This window comes from Rhinichthys klamathensis, unplaced genomic scaffold (assembly GCF_029890125.1).
Source record: "Rhinichthys klamathensis goyatoka isolate OS25496 unplaced genomic scaffold, OSU_Roscu_1.1 h1tg000183l_1, whole genome shotgun sequence".
Taxonomy (NCBI): domain Eukaryota; kingdom Metazoa; phylum Chordata; class Actinopteri; order Cypriniformes; family Leuciscidae; genus Rhinichthys; species Rhinichthys klamathensis.
Window position 1 is genome coordinate 641437 of NW_026606711.1, and position 19886 is coordinate 661322.

A 19886-nucleotide genomic window follows, 5' to 3' on the forward strand; every position below is an offset into this window, starting at 1 on the left:
TATAATTCAACTTCTCATCCAGTCTTAATGTTTTTTATCACTATTTTAGTACTTTATATGCTTTGTAAAGTTAGTTTATATATATGCTTTTTATGAATCAGTTAAAATAATGTTTCAAAACAAAGGTCAAAATGGATCTTTTAAAGAGTTTAAAGGTCAAAAACCTGTCCTGATCCATGAAGCTTAGTGTAATACTACTATGCACTTTCTTTATAGATTTTATGTAGCTACTTCTATCTACAATAAACAACTTTCGCAGAAGTCTGCATTTTGCTTTCTCCATATCTGCCTGCCTATTTGAATCACTTTTTCCTGAAGTCTTCCAGAAAATGACATTGATCTGTAATTTGGCCTTATTTGTGTCTGTGTGTTTCTGATACAGGAACAAATTTGCAGAAGAACGTCCACGAAACCCTTTTTCAACAACTGCTGCATAGTAGACCTAATTATCTAAAATGGTAATACGTCGTTATGAATGATGGCTGTATGGTTATGTAATCTCCATATTCAAAAGTCATGGTATTGGAAGAATATTCGTACATGGTAGAATATTCCAGTGTAATTATAAGAATATTATTATTTTTTTAAATGCTACATTTTAATGCTTTTAAAACATTACGTTGCAGCTTTTATCTTTTCTGTTTTCTTCTACTTTTTTATATATACCAAAAGGGTTGTGTATAGTATCGAACATTTTTTATGTAGGCTTTTGTTATTTGTTTTGCTAAAACCCCGTTTCTTGTTGTGCATATGGTAGGCTACATAATAAAATATAATTTAAATATAAAATATAAGTAATTGCATCATGTATTAGTTACATTACAGGATGTCTAGGGAAAAAAGTAACCTTTTTTATTTTTTTTATTGCAAAAACAAAATACAAATCACAAGAGACTAACAAAATATACATAACAATATGGGCCATTCTACAGAATTGGTGCAAAGTCAGATTTGAAAACACGTTTTTTCCCACAATTTTTGTATGCAAATTATATAATATCTAAGGTACACTTTTCTAGTAATTGTGCAGTTAATTCTCATATTGTTTTTTCAGAAAATGCTTGAATATTTTCCTTCTCCCCAAATTTGTCACTACCGAAACACAATATTAAATAATTTTTTAAGAAGGCGTATAATGACCTCATCACATTACAGAATTTTAACAGAATCTTGCATACTAAAACACTAAAACATACTACATTAGTAATTATTTGCATAACTGTACTAAAATGTAGTTTATTCCTACAAATAAAGGATTATGTTTTCCCTTTTGTCACTACCAAAACAATAATGTCACAACCAAAACTTCAAGACATGTTTCGGTAGTGACAATTTTAGATACTTTGAGCCTAGCTCGCAGATGCTAATCAGCACATGGTTAGCAATCACTGGTCAGAACAGTTGAACACATATAACAACTAAATTTTATGGAATAACATCCAAAAAAGTTTTCTCAATAGCAGAAAAAATGAGTTTGGTAGTGACATTCCTTAAAGTTACACACAGATTTTTAGACTTTAGAACACATTTACCTCAAAATGATGGGATCAATCTACCCACCTTATGCTTATAGCACATGAGAGAGAGGGACACAGGAATATTTCCTGATCAAAAATGTAGGGGTGTGGTTAAAATCAGTCTCAGCCAATGGACTACAACATTTACAACATGGTAGTGACATGAAAATCCAGGACACGTTTTTTTTAGATAAAGTTTCATGATTTAAAAATAAAATATAAAATAAATATTTTTTTAAACTTCATTTAAAATATATATATATATATATATATAATATATTTATTTATTTATTTATTTTTAAACAAGAATGGAAAAATTTGCAAAATAAAATTCAATATCATTTTCACAAGTTGAACAGCCACCTCCTAATTGAAAGTTGGCCATAAATGATGATTTTATGTATATAAAGCTTACTGATATCTTAAATATTATTGTGGGTTTCAATAGATAATTGAAGGATCTTAGTAAACATCTAAGATTTTAATAATTAAATGCTTTTCAAATGTGTTTTTTTTTTTATAAGGGACAGCAGTTTGCACCAATTCTGTAGAATGGCCCATATACACGATTATAACATACATGTAAACAGAGTACAAAACAGTTTTGCCAGGGGAAGCATATGGGCCATTGGGAAAAAAAGTAACCGCAACTCTTTGCGTCGTGCGGCTGACGTCATGCGCGCTCGTGACGCAGGGCAGTGCTCGCGCTGCCTAGAAACGAACGACTCATTTATCTGAATAAGAGCCGCCACGAGACACATCCTGCTCCTCATATCTCACTCGTTCTCTTTCAATTTGTGTATTTTATGAAATTAAACTACACTTTAAAAAATATCCTGCTCTGAGAGTAAGTATTTGAATCGCTTTTATCTATGTTTTCGCATCGCTTTTCACGTTTTAATGCTCCTGTCAGTAAAGGCGTTAGCGAGTCACTTCTGCATCAGTCAGCAACCTCACCGGTACTGAAGAGATAACTGTTTTATGAGACACATTTAGAGGTATATTTTGTTATTAGAGCTGTATAACGTGCTGTTTTATTATCTTCCACTGATGCACGGGGCAGTTTAAAAGGACGTTTGAAGGTTTTATGGAGAGTTTTGTTATTAGCTCGAGTTAGCTCAAGCTAGCCGGTGTGCTCCGTTACTTGAGACATTTTCTACTGCCAACAGATTAAACTCTTATTTTATAACTTAATAGTGACTCTTGCGGTCTATGTATCTTCATTTCATGCCCTGTTTGTTCGGCTTATTGGGTAAGAAGAGCCCTTCTCTATGCCACAGTCATTAAAAGTTAATATCTGCAGTTCATTATTATAAGAAACATTTTTTTAATGATTTCCTCTAGCTAATTTCACTTCCCACTGTTACTTGGCAAGGAATGTTTTGGCACCTTAAACTTAAAGCGGTATTTAACGTTACAGTTTATATTTCCATTAAGTGATTTACTGTACACTTAAAGCCTCCCTCATGCAACCTGAGTTCAAGAGTCTTGTTTATGCAGGGTTTGAACTTCCTTTTTGCAGTCTTTGAGACTGTTGCATGCATATAATCAGTCTTTTTCATAAATTAAAGGACAGCTCGCATATGGATGGTGAGTAAAAGGGCACAAAAGCATGCTATTAATTTCTTAACATTTACTGTAAGTGTTGCCAAAATGTCATCTTTTTCATTTTTTACTGACATGCTTTATTTGGTGTTATCTTCAGCTTCCTGGGACGGGCAGGATTTCAGACAGGCCTTGAGTGGACAAGTAGGAGGACAACCACCTTTATTAAAGGAACACATCCAGGATCTGTTGGATTCAGTGCTGTGGGGAGCTTTCGTTCTCCTGGTTGGATTGGAGAGGCGGTGGAGCTGTTTTATAGACTGCGATGCATCGCTTAAGGACTTGCGCTGCACGGCTGCGGCCGCTCACAGCCTCTCAAAGTACTCAAGGTTTCTCACAGCACAGGACAGCAGTGGCACCTGGGGCCCTTAGGACGTTTCAGCCCTTTAGGTGCTACACGGCCCCTGTCGCCGCTGAGCCTTTTCTTAACGGGACAAGCTCCAACTATGTGGAGGAGATGTACTACGCGTGGCTGGAGAACCCCAAGAGCGTGCACAAGGTAAGACATCGGCGTTCAGCGTAGAGGATTTTGTGAAGAAATTCTGGGTGCTTTTGGTCCAGTCATTTGTGGATGGATCAAAGCTGCACTATACCACAGTTATGATTAAAGTCGAAATGAAATCGACGTTTCATTCTTTCAGTTCAGTTCTTTCTTCCCTTATTGTGATGTATATCCAAGTGAAACAGCTTCTCAAACAGAAAAAAATGTAAGATAGGACTTGATATTGTCCAATGGGAGTTCATTGGATCGTTGTCGTTTCCTATTGGTGGATCTCTTGTGAGTGACAGGTTGTCCTGCCCTCACGCCATTATACATCAAAGAAGAAACGTGATGTCGCTGCAAGATGGAGGGGAAGTTATTTTGATTTAAGATTACGAGGGCACATTCATTAAAAAAATAAAATGTGCACGGATAAATCATTCATTATAAATACTGCAATATTCCATAAAAAATTATTGTCAATTTTTATTTCATGGTGACTTTAAAATCCACTTGAAATCAAAATTCACCCCGTTTACTTTCATAATACGCATTTGTGTTTATATTGTGAATGATTAATTAGTGCTTGTTGTACTACAGAAAAAAATTCCTTTCCTTTAAGTCAGTTTAAGTCTTTCAGTGTTGGAGCAGTTTTCATGTTATTGTAATACAAACCTATATTTCTTTCATTTGAGGTGTACAAAAATTAAGGACTAAATGCAAAAAAAATAATCATAAAAAAGTAGTAGCCCAATATGACTTTTTCACAAGTTTAAATTTTCTGAAAAATCTTGACATCCGGCTTAATTTTCCTTGCCAGGTTCATTATTATTATTATTATTTATTGTCATTGCATATTATTTATTGTCATGAGAGTTAATGATTCAGTTCACAAGCCAGTCTGAATGATTCAGTCATGAATTGGACTGATTTATTTCTCTAGTTTAAAGGTAAACCGAAGAGGAACTTCTTTGATCTCCAAAGTTATGCTCGAGGACATCCACGTTTCATAATGTGACTTTGTTTTCCCACTCAGACAGTAAGCTTAGCTTTGCAGGGCTGTTACGTAAGACTTTTCTTTTCCATGTACCATTTATCATACTGAAACATGCTAAGTCAAGTGCAGTGCTTAAACCTGCTGCGCTGCGTTACCCTTTCATTTAGTTCTGTATCTTTTCAGTCTTTGAATGACACACTTCAGCATATCTTTAGATGCATAGACAGTGGTTGTTGTTCATGATATTTATATAAATTATCTTGAACTATTTTGACCTTTTTTGAGTACTGAGTGACGGCAAAAGTAAAATGCACAAGTGATTCAAATAGGCAGGCAGATATGAAGAAAGCAAAATGCAGACTTCTGCGAAAGTTGTTTATTGTAGAGAGATGTAACAGAAAATCTATAAAGAAAGTGCATAGTAGTGTTACACTACAGTACAGACTTCCCTCATGTGCCCTACTGCGGTACGATACACCACCGCTTCTCTCAATTTAACACACTGAGCTCTTTAGCTCCTCAAAGCAGGAAAGCCTATGAGACAATTATCAGGTTAGTACGAGGTCCTTTGTGATGTCATTGAATCACAGTGACCTGATGTGTCTGTAAGTGCAAATGATTGCATCTTCTAAAGTCTTAGGTTATGCAGTTAAACATCCAGCTTATCCAGTGAAGTTTTGCTCCTCTGAAAAGCAGTTTACTGAAATTTGACCCCTTCCCACAGTTTACTCAGATGTGACTGCAGTTCCCATCTGTACTGGAGACTTTGGAGGATGAACCAGATTGATGAGTCAGATTATGTTCCTGTGTGATTATGCAAGACACCAATACTGCTAGTCAGCGGCTTTTACTTAATGTTATTTTATCAGTGGATTTACAGCAGTGACTAAAAGTGATTTCGGGATGGGATATTTTTTTTGTTTTTTAATGACCCTACCCTACACGTTCAATTAAACCATTAACATATGAGAAAAATATTTAATGTGGGAAGAACAAAGCACTAAACTTGGTTAAGGTATTTATCTGACAGAATTATTTGGCAAATAAAGGGAAACTACAGGTTTTAATTTATTATACAAAAAAAATGCATAGAAAAGCAAAAAGCTTACAGGACAAAGCGTACATTGACTACAACATAATCAGTTTTTAATGTTTCATTGGTTCTCTCTTGTTTTTGGATGTTCATAATTTCTTTGGCTAAAAATGATGTGTGCACAATTTGGCATAAAACTATTTACTCCTAGCACAACTACAATATGCTTACAAAATGTATAATAATAGTTTATATAATTTATAATAATATTTGAATAAAAGGTGAAGATGTCAATTTTCCTAAGATGGACATCACTCTATTTCAGGATTAGGGGCACAGTAAAACAAATTTATTTTTTGCCCATCAAATCTTGTTATTGTTCTCTTTCTTAATCTCTTCCTGTGCACACTGTGCTCGTTTCTCAACAGTCATGGGACATCTTCTTCCGTAATGCCAACGCAGGCGCTCCCCCAGGCACTGCCTACCAAAGTCCACCTCCAGTGGGGGTGAGTCTCTCAGGACTCTCTCACGCCCAGGCGCTGGTTGGAGCTCAGCCCAATGTGGAAAAACTGGTGGAAGATCACCTAGCCGTGCAGTCCCTCATCCGTGCCTACCAGGTATAAATTTAGGAGACTGCTACAGATTTTCCCCTCAATATAGTATATGTTATACTTATAATTTATTTATTCACACTGCTGTTCAAAGGTTTGGGTTCAGTAAGTTCAGTTTAGCAAGGACGCATTAAATTGATCAAAAGTGACAGTAAAGACATTTTATAATGTTACAAAAGATTTCTATAGATTTCTATCAAATAAAGACAAATAAATGTTCTTTTAAACTGTATGGGGATTTGCAGTCCAAGACCCAGAACCAGAAATTATTAAGACAAGAGTCAGAATTATAATAAATTAAAGAGAAGTTTTACTGAAGATAGGCAGACGTCAGCTTCAAGACTCACATGGAGTTCGTAGGCCACCCTGTTACAGTTACAAAGATCACACCAAGGTCTAAGCTACGTCCTTGCGTCAGGTTGCAGTTTCTGATTGGCTAAGAAATAGATAAACATAGTAATTTTCCACACATATACAGATAGACTGATGCCCCGTTTACACAAAGGGAAGACGCAGATATTTCCCTGCGGTTTGGCCTCTCATTTACACGAAAATCCCGTTTTTATCACAGAAAACGATTATTTCTAAAAACTCCAGCCAAAGTGGAGATTTCTTTTTAACGCCGGGTATGTGTTGCCGTGTCAACTGGGAGAAACAGGGTTTTAGGTTCTCAAACGTCACATTATGCCCCAGAAAATGCTTACCGTCATGTGAGCGGCCAGTTTGGCATAGTTATGATGGCGCTCGACGGCGTATTTATGCGGGTTGATGTAAATGACAACTTTTTTTAAACCAATGTTGTGTGCACGCTGTTTTTATTGAATACGGAGGGGGGGAAATATTCATTTCTCTAAATACCCGGCTATGTGTTAATGTGTCCTGAAGCATATCTCCATCGATTATGAAGCTGACACTCCGACCCTGAAGTTAGGTACGTCGTGACCTTCCAGTTTGCAGATTTGCGTTGCTGGGCACCAGTCTGTCTCGAACAACAACTCAGTCAATCTCCAATAAGGCCAGTGGTTCCTTAACCTGTAATTAAAAAGACTAACACACACAGCTTCCTCAAGGTTGGATTTGGCCAGGCTCTAACTATAAACAGGAGAGTATTCTCAAAACATCAAGATAATATGTTCTTTCTCTCAAGGAGATGACACTTTAATAACAGATATATGTTTTAATACATGTTGAAGACCTTTCTCAAACAAAACATCTTTCCATATTTAATTTCTGGAAGCCAGGCTAAATGAGCAAGTACTGTTACTGCATTCAGATATCAAATACAGAGACATTAGAGAATACATGAAAACAACATTTCAGTAATCACACTGGTAACTTCTATAACAGAGTAAAATCTCACAAGCCTAGAGAAGTCATTCAACTCATTTGATATTTAGAAGGAAAAATATTGATTAAAACCTTGATTATAATCACTCATTAGATATACATTGAAGCAGCATTGGATTCCAGAATCCACCCCCTTCAAAACTTTCTATTCTTCAAAGATGGATCACAGTTTCCACAAAAATATTAAGCAGCACATTTGTTTCCAACATATGATGATAAAATGTTTCTTGACCACCAAATCTGCATATTAGGGTGATTTATGAAGGATCGTGTGACATTGAAGACTTTGCCATCACTGGAATAAATTACATTTTAAAATATATTAAAATAGAAAACATAATTTTATTGTAATAATATTTCAAAATATTACAGTTTTTTACTGTATTTTTGATCAAATAAAGGCCGTCTTTGTGAGCATAAAAGGCTTCTTTCAAAGATATAAAAAAATCTTACCAAGCCCAAACTCTTGAATGATAGTCTACATTTGTGTTATTTCGTTGTTTGATGACTCAACTGTTATTCTAAACTTTGTAAAGGGTTAAAGAACAAGTTAGTGTTCCCTTTGGCTGGTAGTGAATGTCAGTACTGCCTAAATATAATGCCCTTCCTTACAAAATTTCCACATTTCAATAATATATTTCTGGTCTAAAAATGTGGATAAAGTAAATGAGGCCCAATGATCCTTAAACACAATCTGTAAAGCTCCACAGAATTGAATGGAATATATCCTCGTCATATTTTTTAAGTTAAATATCTTGGCTAATTTTATTCATTAAAGGGGTCATATAATGCCATTTTTGTACAAGCTAATATGATTCTTAAGGGTCTAAATTAAAAGTTTATAATATATTTTAATTTAAAGTTCTCATTAGTATGTAAGAAAACACTTATTTTACCTGGTCAGAAACAGCTCTGTTTTCAGCACGCTGTTTCAGTGCATATGACTTTAAATGATAATGAGCTTTGCTCACCCCGCCTCTCTGTTCTGTGCGTACACCGTTTGTAACACAATAACCATAACGCGTTGTTCATTATAGACGTGGGATTATGAATTATATTGAGAACGTCGTACATAGAAAACATGCCGTAATGTACCCTGAGTGTAAACCTTAGACGCATTCATTGTGAAGCGTGCTGCTAGCGATTTGCAAAGATTAATATAAATATTAATATAAAGTTTAATAAAACGTTACACTCACTTCAGTTGTTCTAGAGGTTCAGCAGGAACACGAATATCTGGTACCGATCCTTTTTTCATGAGCAGCATCTTAGCAAAAATACAGCAGTCTGGTGAGAAATGATTCGCGCAAATCATTTCTCACCAGACTGCTTTATAAACGAGGGTCAGTATAAAGCTGGTTTTGCTAAGATGCTGCTCATGAAAAAAGGATCGGTACCAGATATTCGTGTTCCTGCTGAACCTCTAGAACAACTGAAGTGAGTGTAACGTTTTATTAAACTTTATATTAATATTTATTGACGTTGATTAATATAACGTCAATAAATTAATATTTATTGACGTTATATTAATATTTATTGATTATATTAATAAGCATTGACGTTGCTCGTGGGGAATATTCCCTTCGAAAACAAACTCAGCCACTGCGTCTTCAGCGGTTCGGATTTAGGAACATTAAAATGACTGCTGTGTTCGCTATTACACCCAAGAACAGAACACCACAATCGCTTAGACGCCATTCTGCTCATAGACAGTGCTCCAGTATATCAACAATGACCGCCGGTCCGCGCGGACTATGATTGACAGCTCGCTCACGAGCGAGGGCGGGTCTGTGTTGAAATGCTGCTGTCAATCAACAATCGTGGGAGGGGCGTGCGAGCCTGTGACGTTACACGGTCGAACGGCTTGATTTGAGACAGGGGAAAACATATAAGGAGATTTAAAAAAAAAAACACTGGATAGATTTTTATCATTTTATGATGGTTGTGTACAGGCACTGCCAACCAACACACATTTCAGTACAATCAACTTGTAAAAGTGCCTGTACCATTATGACCCCTTTAAAAAAGCTAGGTCCCTTTTAATATTAATATATAAATGCCTTAAGAAGGACAATTAATCTGTAATTGCACTCCTCTGTTAGCTTGTAAGTGCTGTTGCCTTGTTCACAGGTCAGAGGTCATCATATAGCCAAACTTGACCCATTGGGCATCAGTTGTGTAAATTTTGACAATGCCCCGGTATCTATCGGGTTCCATCAATCTGGTGAGAACTGCTTGTGGTGTTCAGTGTGATTGCAAGCGTGCTCATTCAGTGTGTTAACATCGATCTGTGTCCTTCTGTCCCTGCTCTTCTGTCATCTCTCTGGTGGTTTTCACTCTCTGTCTGTCCCAATCTCACCTCCTCAACTGCCCATACTAATCTTTGGGCTACTGTCCTCCTTCCTTCTCCACTTTTCCTTCTATCTATATGTCTTTTTTTTCCTGGAAATCCCTGCAGATTCGGGGGCACCACGTTGCACAGCTGGATCCTCTTGGAATTATGGATGCAGATCTCGATTCGTGTGTCCCTGCAGATATAATCACATCCTCTGATAAACTTGGTGAGGTTTTGATTGGGTGTTGGAGAGAGATAGAATCTTTTATGTGGCATGGCTTATTTATGTGTCCACCCTTACCTGAAGCATGCATGTGGTCAGACCTGTTTGAATATTTGCAATGGGTAAAATTTAAACACTTAGCAGTGAGTGTTGTTTGTGTGCAGGTTCAGCATAATAATAACATTACCTGGGAATTGTGTGATATTGGACACGATGGCCTTGTTCCAAAACCTAGCTGGCAATGCTCAGTTGATTACAATAGAGCAAAACTCTAATAAGTCCAAATATGCATATAGCACACACATGTTAGGTGAAATTATGCATTAAATGGACCTTTATATATATACACACTACTGTTCTAAAGTTGTGTTAAGATTTTTGTTAATGAAAGAAGTCTTTTATGTTTACCAATGCTGCATTTATTTGGGCAAAAATGCAGTAAAACGTACTCGGTTACTAACGTAACCTCGGTTCTCTCTAGAGAGGGAACGAGTACTGCGTAATAGCTTTACGCTAGGGGAAAAACTCTTTTCCGCGAGATATTGAAGCCAAAAATTATCCTTTAATTTTCTATTAATGCAAAATGCTTTGCAGCAGCAAGCAAACATAGGCGAAACAGCTCGCGCGCCTATTGGTTGCTCTGCAGCAAATGCAGCAGCCTATCGAGAGAGACTCTGCGTGACGTAATGACCAATGGGGGCAATTCGCGCCCATATCGTCACGTCCCGCCAGAAGGGGCGTGGTCTCGCCCTATAAATATGCTCGTTAGGCTGATACAAGCTGGTTTTTATCGCTGAAGCGAACCAGAGCGTATTCCACGCACGGCAAGATACGCAGTACTCGTTCCCTCTCTAGAGAGAACCGAGGTTACGTTAGTAACCGAGTACGTTCTCTTACGAGAGTATCTCTCGTACTGCGTAATAGCTTTACGCTAGGGGAACACAATGCAACACGCCGTGCGTAAAGGGATCCAACACCAAAGTCCCAGGGGCCGAAGCCCAGGGCTCATGTAGTGCATAATCACCATAAACTCACATAGAGTAAAGGAAGAGAGGCTGGAAGCGTCATTCCCTATAAAAAAGCACCCAGCGGGGCTATTATATGACCATCAAACGCGCAGCCAGGGTGAAAGCATTCAGCCTGATCTGGGCGGCCATACGTGAGTCAACACTCATGGGGCTGCAGTAAACTCAGCATCTGGGCCGCAGAGCGGGGCAGATAGCACTGAATTTAGACCGCCAAAAGCTTAGCTTGTAAGGCGGGTACCTCCAGGTTATAGTATTTTATAAATGTAGACGGCGAGGCCCAGCCTGCGGCCGTACAGATATCTTGCAGGGAAACCCCGCTAGACCATGCCCACGAAGAGGCCACGCCTCTCGTGGAATGCGCCCTGACACCCAAGGGGCACTGTAAGCCCTTCGCAGAGTAAGCGAGCGCGATGGCATCCACTATCCATCTGGATAGGCTCTGTTTTGAGGCGGCGAGTCCCTTGGAACGCCCGCCGAACAAAACAAAAAGCTGCTCCGTCTGTCTGAAAACAGACGAGCGTGCCACATAAGCTCTCAATGCCCTGACGGGGCAGAGGAGACTTGCATCCTCCTCCTCACTGAGAACCGGAAGGGCAGACAGGGAAATGACCTGGGCCCTGAACGGCGTGTTGAGGGATTTCGGGACATACCCGTGTTTCGGTTTGAGAATGACCTTTGAGTCATTAGGCCCAAACTCCATACACGACGCGCTTACTGAAAGCGCCTGTAGGTCCCCTATGCGCTTCACTGAAGCGAGAGCCATGAGAAACACTGTCTTGAACGACAGGTGTTTCATGTCCACCAGCTGGATTGGCTCGAACGGGGCGCCTTTCATGGCCTCCAAGACCGTGGAAAGGTCCCACGTCGGGACTGAAGGGGGCCTTGGAGGGTTCAGCCTCCGAGCTCCCCTAAGGAAACGCACGACTAAGTCGTTTTTCCCAAGCGACTGGCCAGACACCGGTTTTGCAAACGTTGCTATGGCCGCCACATATACTTGGAGCGTGGATGGGGTCCTGCCCTTATCCAGTAGCTCTTGAAGGAAGGAAAGCACTTCCGCAACCCCGCACTCCACAGGTGAAAGGCTCTGGGCCTGACACCATGTAGAGAAAACAGACCATTTCGAGGAGTAGAGCCGCCTGGTAGACGGAGCTCTAGCCTGCGCGATCGTGTTTAACACTCCCTCTGGGAGGCTAGCGGGTACCCGTTGATGGCCCATGCGTGCAGGGACCATAACTCCGGGCGAGGGTGCCAGATCGAGCCCTCCGCCTGAGAGAGGAGGTCTCTCCTCAATGGTACAGGCCATGGGGCAGTGCTGGTCAGCTGCATCAGGGCAGGGAACCACGTCTGGTTCGTCCAGAGCGGGGCTACAAGCAGCACTGGGCATCCGTTTTCCCTGATTCGTTCCAACACCTGAGGCAGGAGCGAGACAGGAGGAAAAGCATACAGGGGGCAGCGGGGCCAAACATGAGCCAGCGCGTCCTTGCTTTTCGAGAAAAACTCCGGGCAATGAGCGTTTTCTTGGGACGCGAATAGGTCCACCTGAGCTCTGCCGAACGTCTTCCACAGCAGCTGGACCGTCTGCGGGTGCAGCGACCATTCCCCTGCTGGAACGTTGTTCCTGGACAGTCTGTCTGGTCCCACGTTCAGGTGACCAGGCACGTGCGCCGCTCTCAGTGAGAGCAGGTTGTGCTGAGCCCAAACCAGGAGGCGTTCCGTCAACCTGTAAAGGTTTCGTGACCTGACGCCGCCCTGGCGATTTATGTATGCCACCACCGACATGTTGTCCGACCGGACCAAGACGTGGTGGCCTGTTATCTGGGGACAAAAACGCCGTAGCGCTTTGTCGACTGCTATCATCTCCAAGCAGTTTATGTGAAGGAGCTTTTCCCGTTCTGACCACAGGCCAGCTAGCGGTCTGCCCTCGAGCAGCGCTCCCCACCCCGAGGTGGAGGCGTCCGTAGACACCACCTTCACGCTCGAAGCGGTCCCCAGACTTACACCTGACTGATACCAGTCGGTTTCTCTCCAAGGTTTCAGAGCTGAAACGCACTGAAGGTCGACCCTGAGGCGAAACAGACCCGCTGTCCATGCCCTGGGTGGAACCCGCGTCTTCAGCCACATCTGCAGTGGGCGCATGCGGAGCAGGCCCAACTGGAGTACAGAGGCTGCTGAGGCCATCAGCCCCAGCATTTTCTGAAACCTTTTGAGCGGGACTATCGCGCCGTGGCGGAAGGATTTCACGCCGCGCTGAATATTTAGCACGCGCTCTGGTGACAGGCGTGCTGTCATGGACAGCGAGTCCAACACGGTTCCCAGAAAGGACATTTTCTGACTGGGAGACAGTGAGCTCTTCGCCCAATTGACTGTGAGGCCCAGCTTCTCGAGGTGCTCGAGCAATGCGGCCCTGTGTTCTATGAGCTCCGATCGTGATCGAGCTAGAATCAGCCAATCGTCCAAGTAGTTCAGAACTCGCATGCCCTGAAGTCTCAGGGGCGCGAGCGCCGCGTCCATGCACTTCGTAAATGTACGAGGCGCTAGGGACAGGCCGAACGGCAGGACTGTGTATTGATATGCCTGGCCCTCGAAGGCGAATCTCAAAAATCGCCTGTGATGGGACGCTATTTGTATTTGGAAATAGGCGTCTTTCAGATCTATCGACATAAACCAGTCCCCGAAGCGCACCTGCGCGAGGATTTTCCTGGTCGTAAGCATTCTGAACTGGCGCTTCACAAGCACTCTGTTCAGCTGCCGCAGATCTAAAATGGGTCTGAGACCCCCATCCTTTTTCGGTACCAGAAAATATCTGCTGTATAGGCCCCCTTCGCTCTGAGCCTGAGATAAAGGTTCTATAGCCCCTTTGCTCAGTAGTTTCGCTATTTCGGCACGAAGTAGATGAGATACTTCGTTTTTCACCGTAGTTTCGACGCGCGCCGTATAACGGTAGCGAAACGGTATAATTGTAGCGAATAGCCTCTCTTTATAGTGTTCAGCACCCATTCTGAAACCCCGGGAAGCTTTGACCACGCATCTGCGTGAATAGCTAGAGGCAGAATGAAATCCGGGCTCTGGCCGCGACAAAACGGCAGCTCGAGAGCCTGGGCATACTGGGAACACAACACCGTGTTTACAGCGTTCGAGGCGGGGGGCGCGCTGATCACAGCGGGCGACCTGGCCGCGCTCAGCTTTTTTATGGCAGATTGTGCAGAAAAAGCGAGCGGGGGAGATCCCGTGGGAATCGGCGTGTCTGTGAGAAAATGTGGGCGCGGGGCTGCGGGCACATTTAATACACTGAAAACACTGTCGTTCATGGCCGACTGAATGTGTGTTGGTTTCGTTTTTACAGAAACCAAGGGACACGCAGCATGTAGTGTGAGCGGGCATGGTGACATGGGCGCGTTTACTACATTGTTTGCACAATCGACCTGAGTCGAGTTTATTTGTGCTAGCCCTGCACCGTGGCGGGCTGTGTCTGGGTGTGGGAATGGGCACTGGGTGGGCATTCTTACAACACTCATAACACCATCGGCCGTGGGCGGATTGTTTGTGCGAGCCCTGCATTTTTGCGGGCTGTGTTTGTGTGTAGAAATGAGCCCTGGGTTGTAGGCATTTTCAATACACTCATAACACCATCGGCTGTGGCCGGAATATGAGAAAATACACCATTTATGTGATTTATCTGGGTCGCCGTGGGAACAGCATTAGTGTGCAGGCAAGCGGGCATGGTACTGGCTTGCTCACTGCAAAATACACTGGAACAGTCACATTTTCTGGAACTGAACGAGCGAAAATTTCAGTGGAAGTCTGGCCACGGCGAGACTGAAACACCGTCAATTTCCTAGGAGGCTAGGAAGACTTGTGTTGGTTTCGTTTTACAGAAACCGTGGTAGTGTATGTGGGCACTGGGTTGTGGGCACATTCACTACATTTAATGCACAATTGTGCGAGCCCTGTACCGTGGCGGGCTGTGTTTGTGTGTAGAAATGAACACTGGGCTGTGAGCATTTTATTACACTTATAACACCATCGGCTGTGGCCGGAAAACCAGAAATACAATGATTTTTCTGGGTCGCCATGGAAACGGCCTTTATGTGCAGGCAAGCGGGCCGTGGTACCAGCTTGTTTACTGCAAAATACACTGGAACAGTCGCATTATCTGGAACTGAACGAGCGAAAAGTTTCGGTGGAAGTCTGGCCGCGGCGAGACTAAATTTTTATCTGCTGCGAGAGCCGGGATCGAACACGGGTCTCCCGCGTGAAAGCTTCAGGTTCCGCCACTGGGCCACAGGGAGAACTACACTAGCGCAAGCAGATAAGAGAGCGTCATCACAGTTTTGTGTGTGTCGGCGTTTGTATGCAGGTGTGCGTGTTATACAACAGGCTCATTGCTGCAATAATGACATTTTCAGCCGCTCAAACTAGGAGCTGAGAAATGGAGATTAATCCGGCCTCGGCGGGGACTAAAACACACTCTTTTCTCATTTGCCGGTGACGCACGCCCATGGGGGGCGGGGTAGAATGCTGGCCCGTTTCCTTGACGACTCGCGGACAGAAGGCGGAGGTCCACAGAGCTCGCCTGTTGCGCGGCGGTTGCGCGGGCGCTTCCCAATCGAGGCCGATGCTATCCACGACCTGAGAGAGCAGACGCATCAGCCCAGTCTCAATGCCGGCTCTCTTACCAGTGGTCTGGCGGGAAACGCTAGCGGAGGGGAGGTCCACGGAGCTCGCCCAATCCTCGCTATCGGATGCCAGAAGAGAACACGCCTCGGTGGGTTCGTCAAACTCGTGGATGGACGCGGCGGCAGGCGGCGGCCGTTGTCCGTCAGTGAGCGACTCGAGCGAAGCCGGCGAAGCAGGCGGGCGAACCGGCGAGCTTTGGCGGGCTGGAGATAGCTCGGGAGGCGCTTTTTACGGCGCGGCGTCACGGCGGGCTGTGGTGAAGGCTCGGAGAATGATGCCAGGCGCGTCCTCAGAGTCACCATGGGCAAAAGCTCGCAATGAGGGCATCCGCCGTCAGCGAGCGCGATAGCCGCGTGATCCTCACCCAGACAGGAAACACAGATGAAGTGTCGATCTCCATCGCTGAGCGGGGCGCGGCACGAGCCACAGGAAGGCATCTTTAAAAAGACGCTGCTCTTTTGTGAGAGAAGTGTAAGTCGCGTCAAGTAAGCGAACAAACACTTCTCAACAGAGAAATACACACAGAGTATTTGAAAGGATATATAACGCCGGAAAGCGCAGCAGGTACGGCAGATGAAGGCGGCGAGGCCAGCGACTCCAGAGCTCGTCCCGCTGAAAGGCTTGCTTCGACGGCGCGGCTTCTCACTCCGGATCCAGCGATGCGTGTGCTTCGCTGAAGAGGTAAAAATCAGCTTGTATCAGCCTAACGAGCATATTTATAGGGCGAGACCACGCCCCTTCTGGCGGGACGTGACGATACGGGCGCGAATTGCCCCCATTGGTCATTACGTCACGCAGAGTCTCTCTCGATAGGTTTCTCTGTTTCGCCTATGTTTGCTTGCTGCTGCAAAGCGTTTTGCATTAATAAAAAATTAAAGGATAATTTTTGGCTTCAATATCTCGCGGAAAAGAGTTTTTCCCCTAGCGTAAAGCTATTACGCAGTACGAGAGATACTCTCGTAAGAGAACAGTAAAAGTGATATATTATTACAATTCAAAGTAACTGTTTTCTATTTTAATACATTTTAAAATGCAATTTATTCCTGAATTTTCAGCATCATTACTCTTCAGTGTCACATGATGCTTCATAAATCATTCTAATTTACTGATTTGCTGCCTTTTGAAGCATTTCTTATTATCAATGTTGAAAACACTTGTGCTGCTTAATATTTTTGTGGAAACTGTGATACCTTTTTCAGGATTTTTTGATGAATAGAAAGTTCAAAAGAACAATCTGTTTGAAGTAGAATCTTTTGTAACCTTATAAAAGTCTTAACTGTCACTTTTGATGCATCCTTGCCGAAAATAAATAAATTGTGCTGTGTATATATATATATATATATATATTAAAAAATCTTACTGACCCAAAACTTTTGAATAGTAGGGTATATATGACATTTGATTTGACTAGACTATTGTGCCGCATACTATTTGGAATATATATATATATATATATATATAATAATACACTTTATTTTATATAGTGCCTTTAAAATTAGCATTCTCAAAGCACTTTACATAAAAATAATGAAATTAGAAAGATACACAACAGTCTAGGCAGTAAAAACTAAACCAGCAATAAAAATAATAATATGAGATGAGATGCCTAAATATGCTGCCAAATTATGTTTTGAATCAGAGCCTATCAGTTTGTACCTTATCACTACATATCCAGGCCTCTGGCTTTGCCTTTTGTTTGCTCATGTCTCACTCTTGACCTGGGGTGTGTTGGTCTGTGTAGCACTTGTCTCATCTAGTGTCAAGTTGTAGTTCCTCTTTCTCACTTTGCCTTTTTCATATCCCCTCACAGAGGCTCTTTTATTGCACTGATAATGCCTAGGCTGTTGATTGCTTTTCTGGATGCTGTGAATAAGTTGCTCTTTCTCATTGTATTGTGCACAAACTTTTTGTAGAGGTTTATTTGCATGCACACATTTAACAGGGATGATTGGAAACCTTTAGCAAGAGACAAGGCACACCCACAGAGTTGGCGTGTTGAGCAAGATTGTGGTTTTCCATAAAAAAAGTCAACTACTTGAGAAATGTGAACCATCAGAATGCCTAGAACTTGCTCATAATAGCTCATTAAATGTCGATATTCCTGTTCTTCAGGTTCCTTGTGTCATGAAAATATATATATAAAAAAAAAAAAAACGTTATCTCATTCCTATCTATTACACAGGCTGAAAATAAACATTTTAATCTTTTTTTTTTTGTCTTGTTTTCATAGTATAAATATCTTACCCTTAATATGAGATATTATTTGAGAAGAAATATTACATAGATGGTATATGAGGACTTGTTTTCAGAAAATGAAATCTTGAATTAAATAGATTTTTCTTACCTTACTGGAAAATGTTCTTGTAAGCACAAGATCATTGTTCTGAGGTTTATGCTTAAAACAAGAATAATCAGTCTGCCAGTGAGATGAGAAACACTAACTTAATGTTAAATACTGTTTACATTTATTTTTACTTCAAAACAAGACAAAAATCCTGATGTGTAATGAAAATGTGTTTTTGCAGTGCAGTGTTCTGCTTCAGCAAACTTAGAATTAAAAGCATTCAGAGAATTATTCAGATTCAAATTTTACCATACTAAACCACTTTGCTGTGTCCGATCGGTAACTTCCAGTGGTCAAGCATGATATTTTAGAGCATTTATCATCAATGGCTGGCTGATTGTCAATGAGCAGCATCCAATACTAGTGAGCCGTCCGTCTGTACTTTATTGACGGTAGGGTTGCACAATGTGAGGTGAGTGAGTTTTCTCTCTCTGACAGTGTCAGGGCCCTCAGTTTTCCAGCGCTGCATTGTTCTGCTTTTCATTCAGTGGAAATGCTGCGCTCAGTGCTTTTTCTCAGAACACCTCACAGGTTCGGTTCATTTCAGGTCATTGTGTGGTACAACAGTAAAACAAAAACCACTTTGTAACATCGGTCACGTCCACACCTGGGGCATTAATTTTCTCACCTTACTGCTGGAGGTATGAGGGACTAGCTAGAGCACTTGAGTTAATGGCATTTTTAAGAAGCTCCCACCAGTTCCCTGATCAAAAGCCAGTGATTAAATACATTTAGAGTTGCATAACCTTGCTTTCTTTTTTTAGCATTTAATGGAACCCCATGCACTTGATTTTGCATATCCGAATATGGTCCTTAGGCCTAGTCCAATAAAGCTGTCAGTAGTGGTGCATGATATATTGGCCGCCGATATAATATCGGCCGATATGGTAAATTTTTTTACACATCGGTATCGTTCCGATGTCAAAATAGGGCCAATGTGAACAGGCCGATAATCATTCCTGTGTATTTGACGTGTGTGTAGATGTGAGTGTGGGTGAGTGATGTAGATGACTGACTGCTGCGCTTGTTTAACTGTGTATTCACACCTGCCTTGTTTGGTTCGATTGAATCGAACTCTAGTTCGTTTCCCCCCTTGGTGCGGACCTTTTGGGCAGGTGTGAATACAGCAATCGAACTCGGGTGCGGACCAAACAACCGAACCGAGACCCAGCTGAAGAGGTGGTCTCGGTACGGTTCCAAACGAACTCTGGTACGGTTCGTTTACGGTGTGAACATGAACCGACCCAATTGCAAGAAAGCACTGCGCCTTTGAGTTAACAGGCTTCCGTAGTCGGAGATTTTGGCATAATGGTTTGTGTTGTTATTGTTGTTCAAGTGCGAAAGAGAATTCCATTCCGGTGTTCTGACGATTCATGCTACCCATCGAGATTTGCTACTTACTGGTTATGCGCATGTGCAGACTCAGTTTTTTTAACAAAAGGTAAATTTTCATGTGTTATAAAGTATTTTTTCTTTTAAAAATGATAACTACCATATGAATATTTGTACGGTCAGCCAGCTGAAGAAGAATAATTGAAAGTTTCAGTTACTAAGGAAAGGTGTGCTTTGACAAGTCAATATTTGATAATAATTTTTACTTTTCACACCGTTTAAAAAATAAAAACAGTAGTCTACAGTATACAGTAGCTACTCATAACTTAGAATTGTATTATAATTGTATTTCATAT

The 19886-nt window shown here is 41.8% G+C and overlaps 1 protein-coding gene across 2 annotated transcripts in view; it reads left to right on the plus strand.

The window, feature by feature from the left end:
* Positions 1 to 2267: 2267 nt before the first annotated feature.
* ogdhb (oxoglutarate dehydrogenase b) overlaps positions 2268 to 19886 on the plus strand; it is a 35581-nt gene continuing 17962 nt past the window's right edge. Inside the window, exons 1-4 of one of the 2 annotated variants that reach the window (XM_056261470.1) lie at positions 2268 to 2364; positions 3223 to 3621; positions 6062 to 6250; positions 9722 to 9815. In XM_056261470.1, the coding sequence (XP_056117445.1) occupies positions 3388 to 3621; positions 6062 to 6250; positions 9722 to 9815 (517 nt within the window). In that variant the 5' untranslated portion in view covers positions 2268 to 2364; positions 3223 to 3387. Of the gene's footprint in view, positions 2365 to 3222; positions 3622 to 6061; positions 6251 to 9721; positions 9816 to 10049; positions 10153 to 19886 lie in introns of both variants that reach the window. The other variant, XM_056261469.1, reaches the window with a different exon arrangement.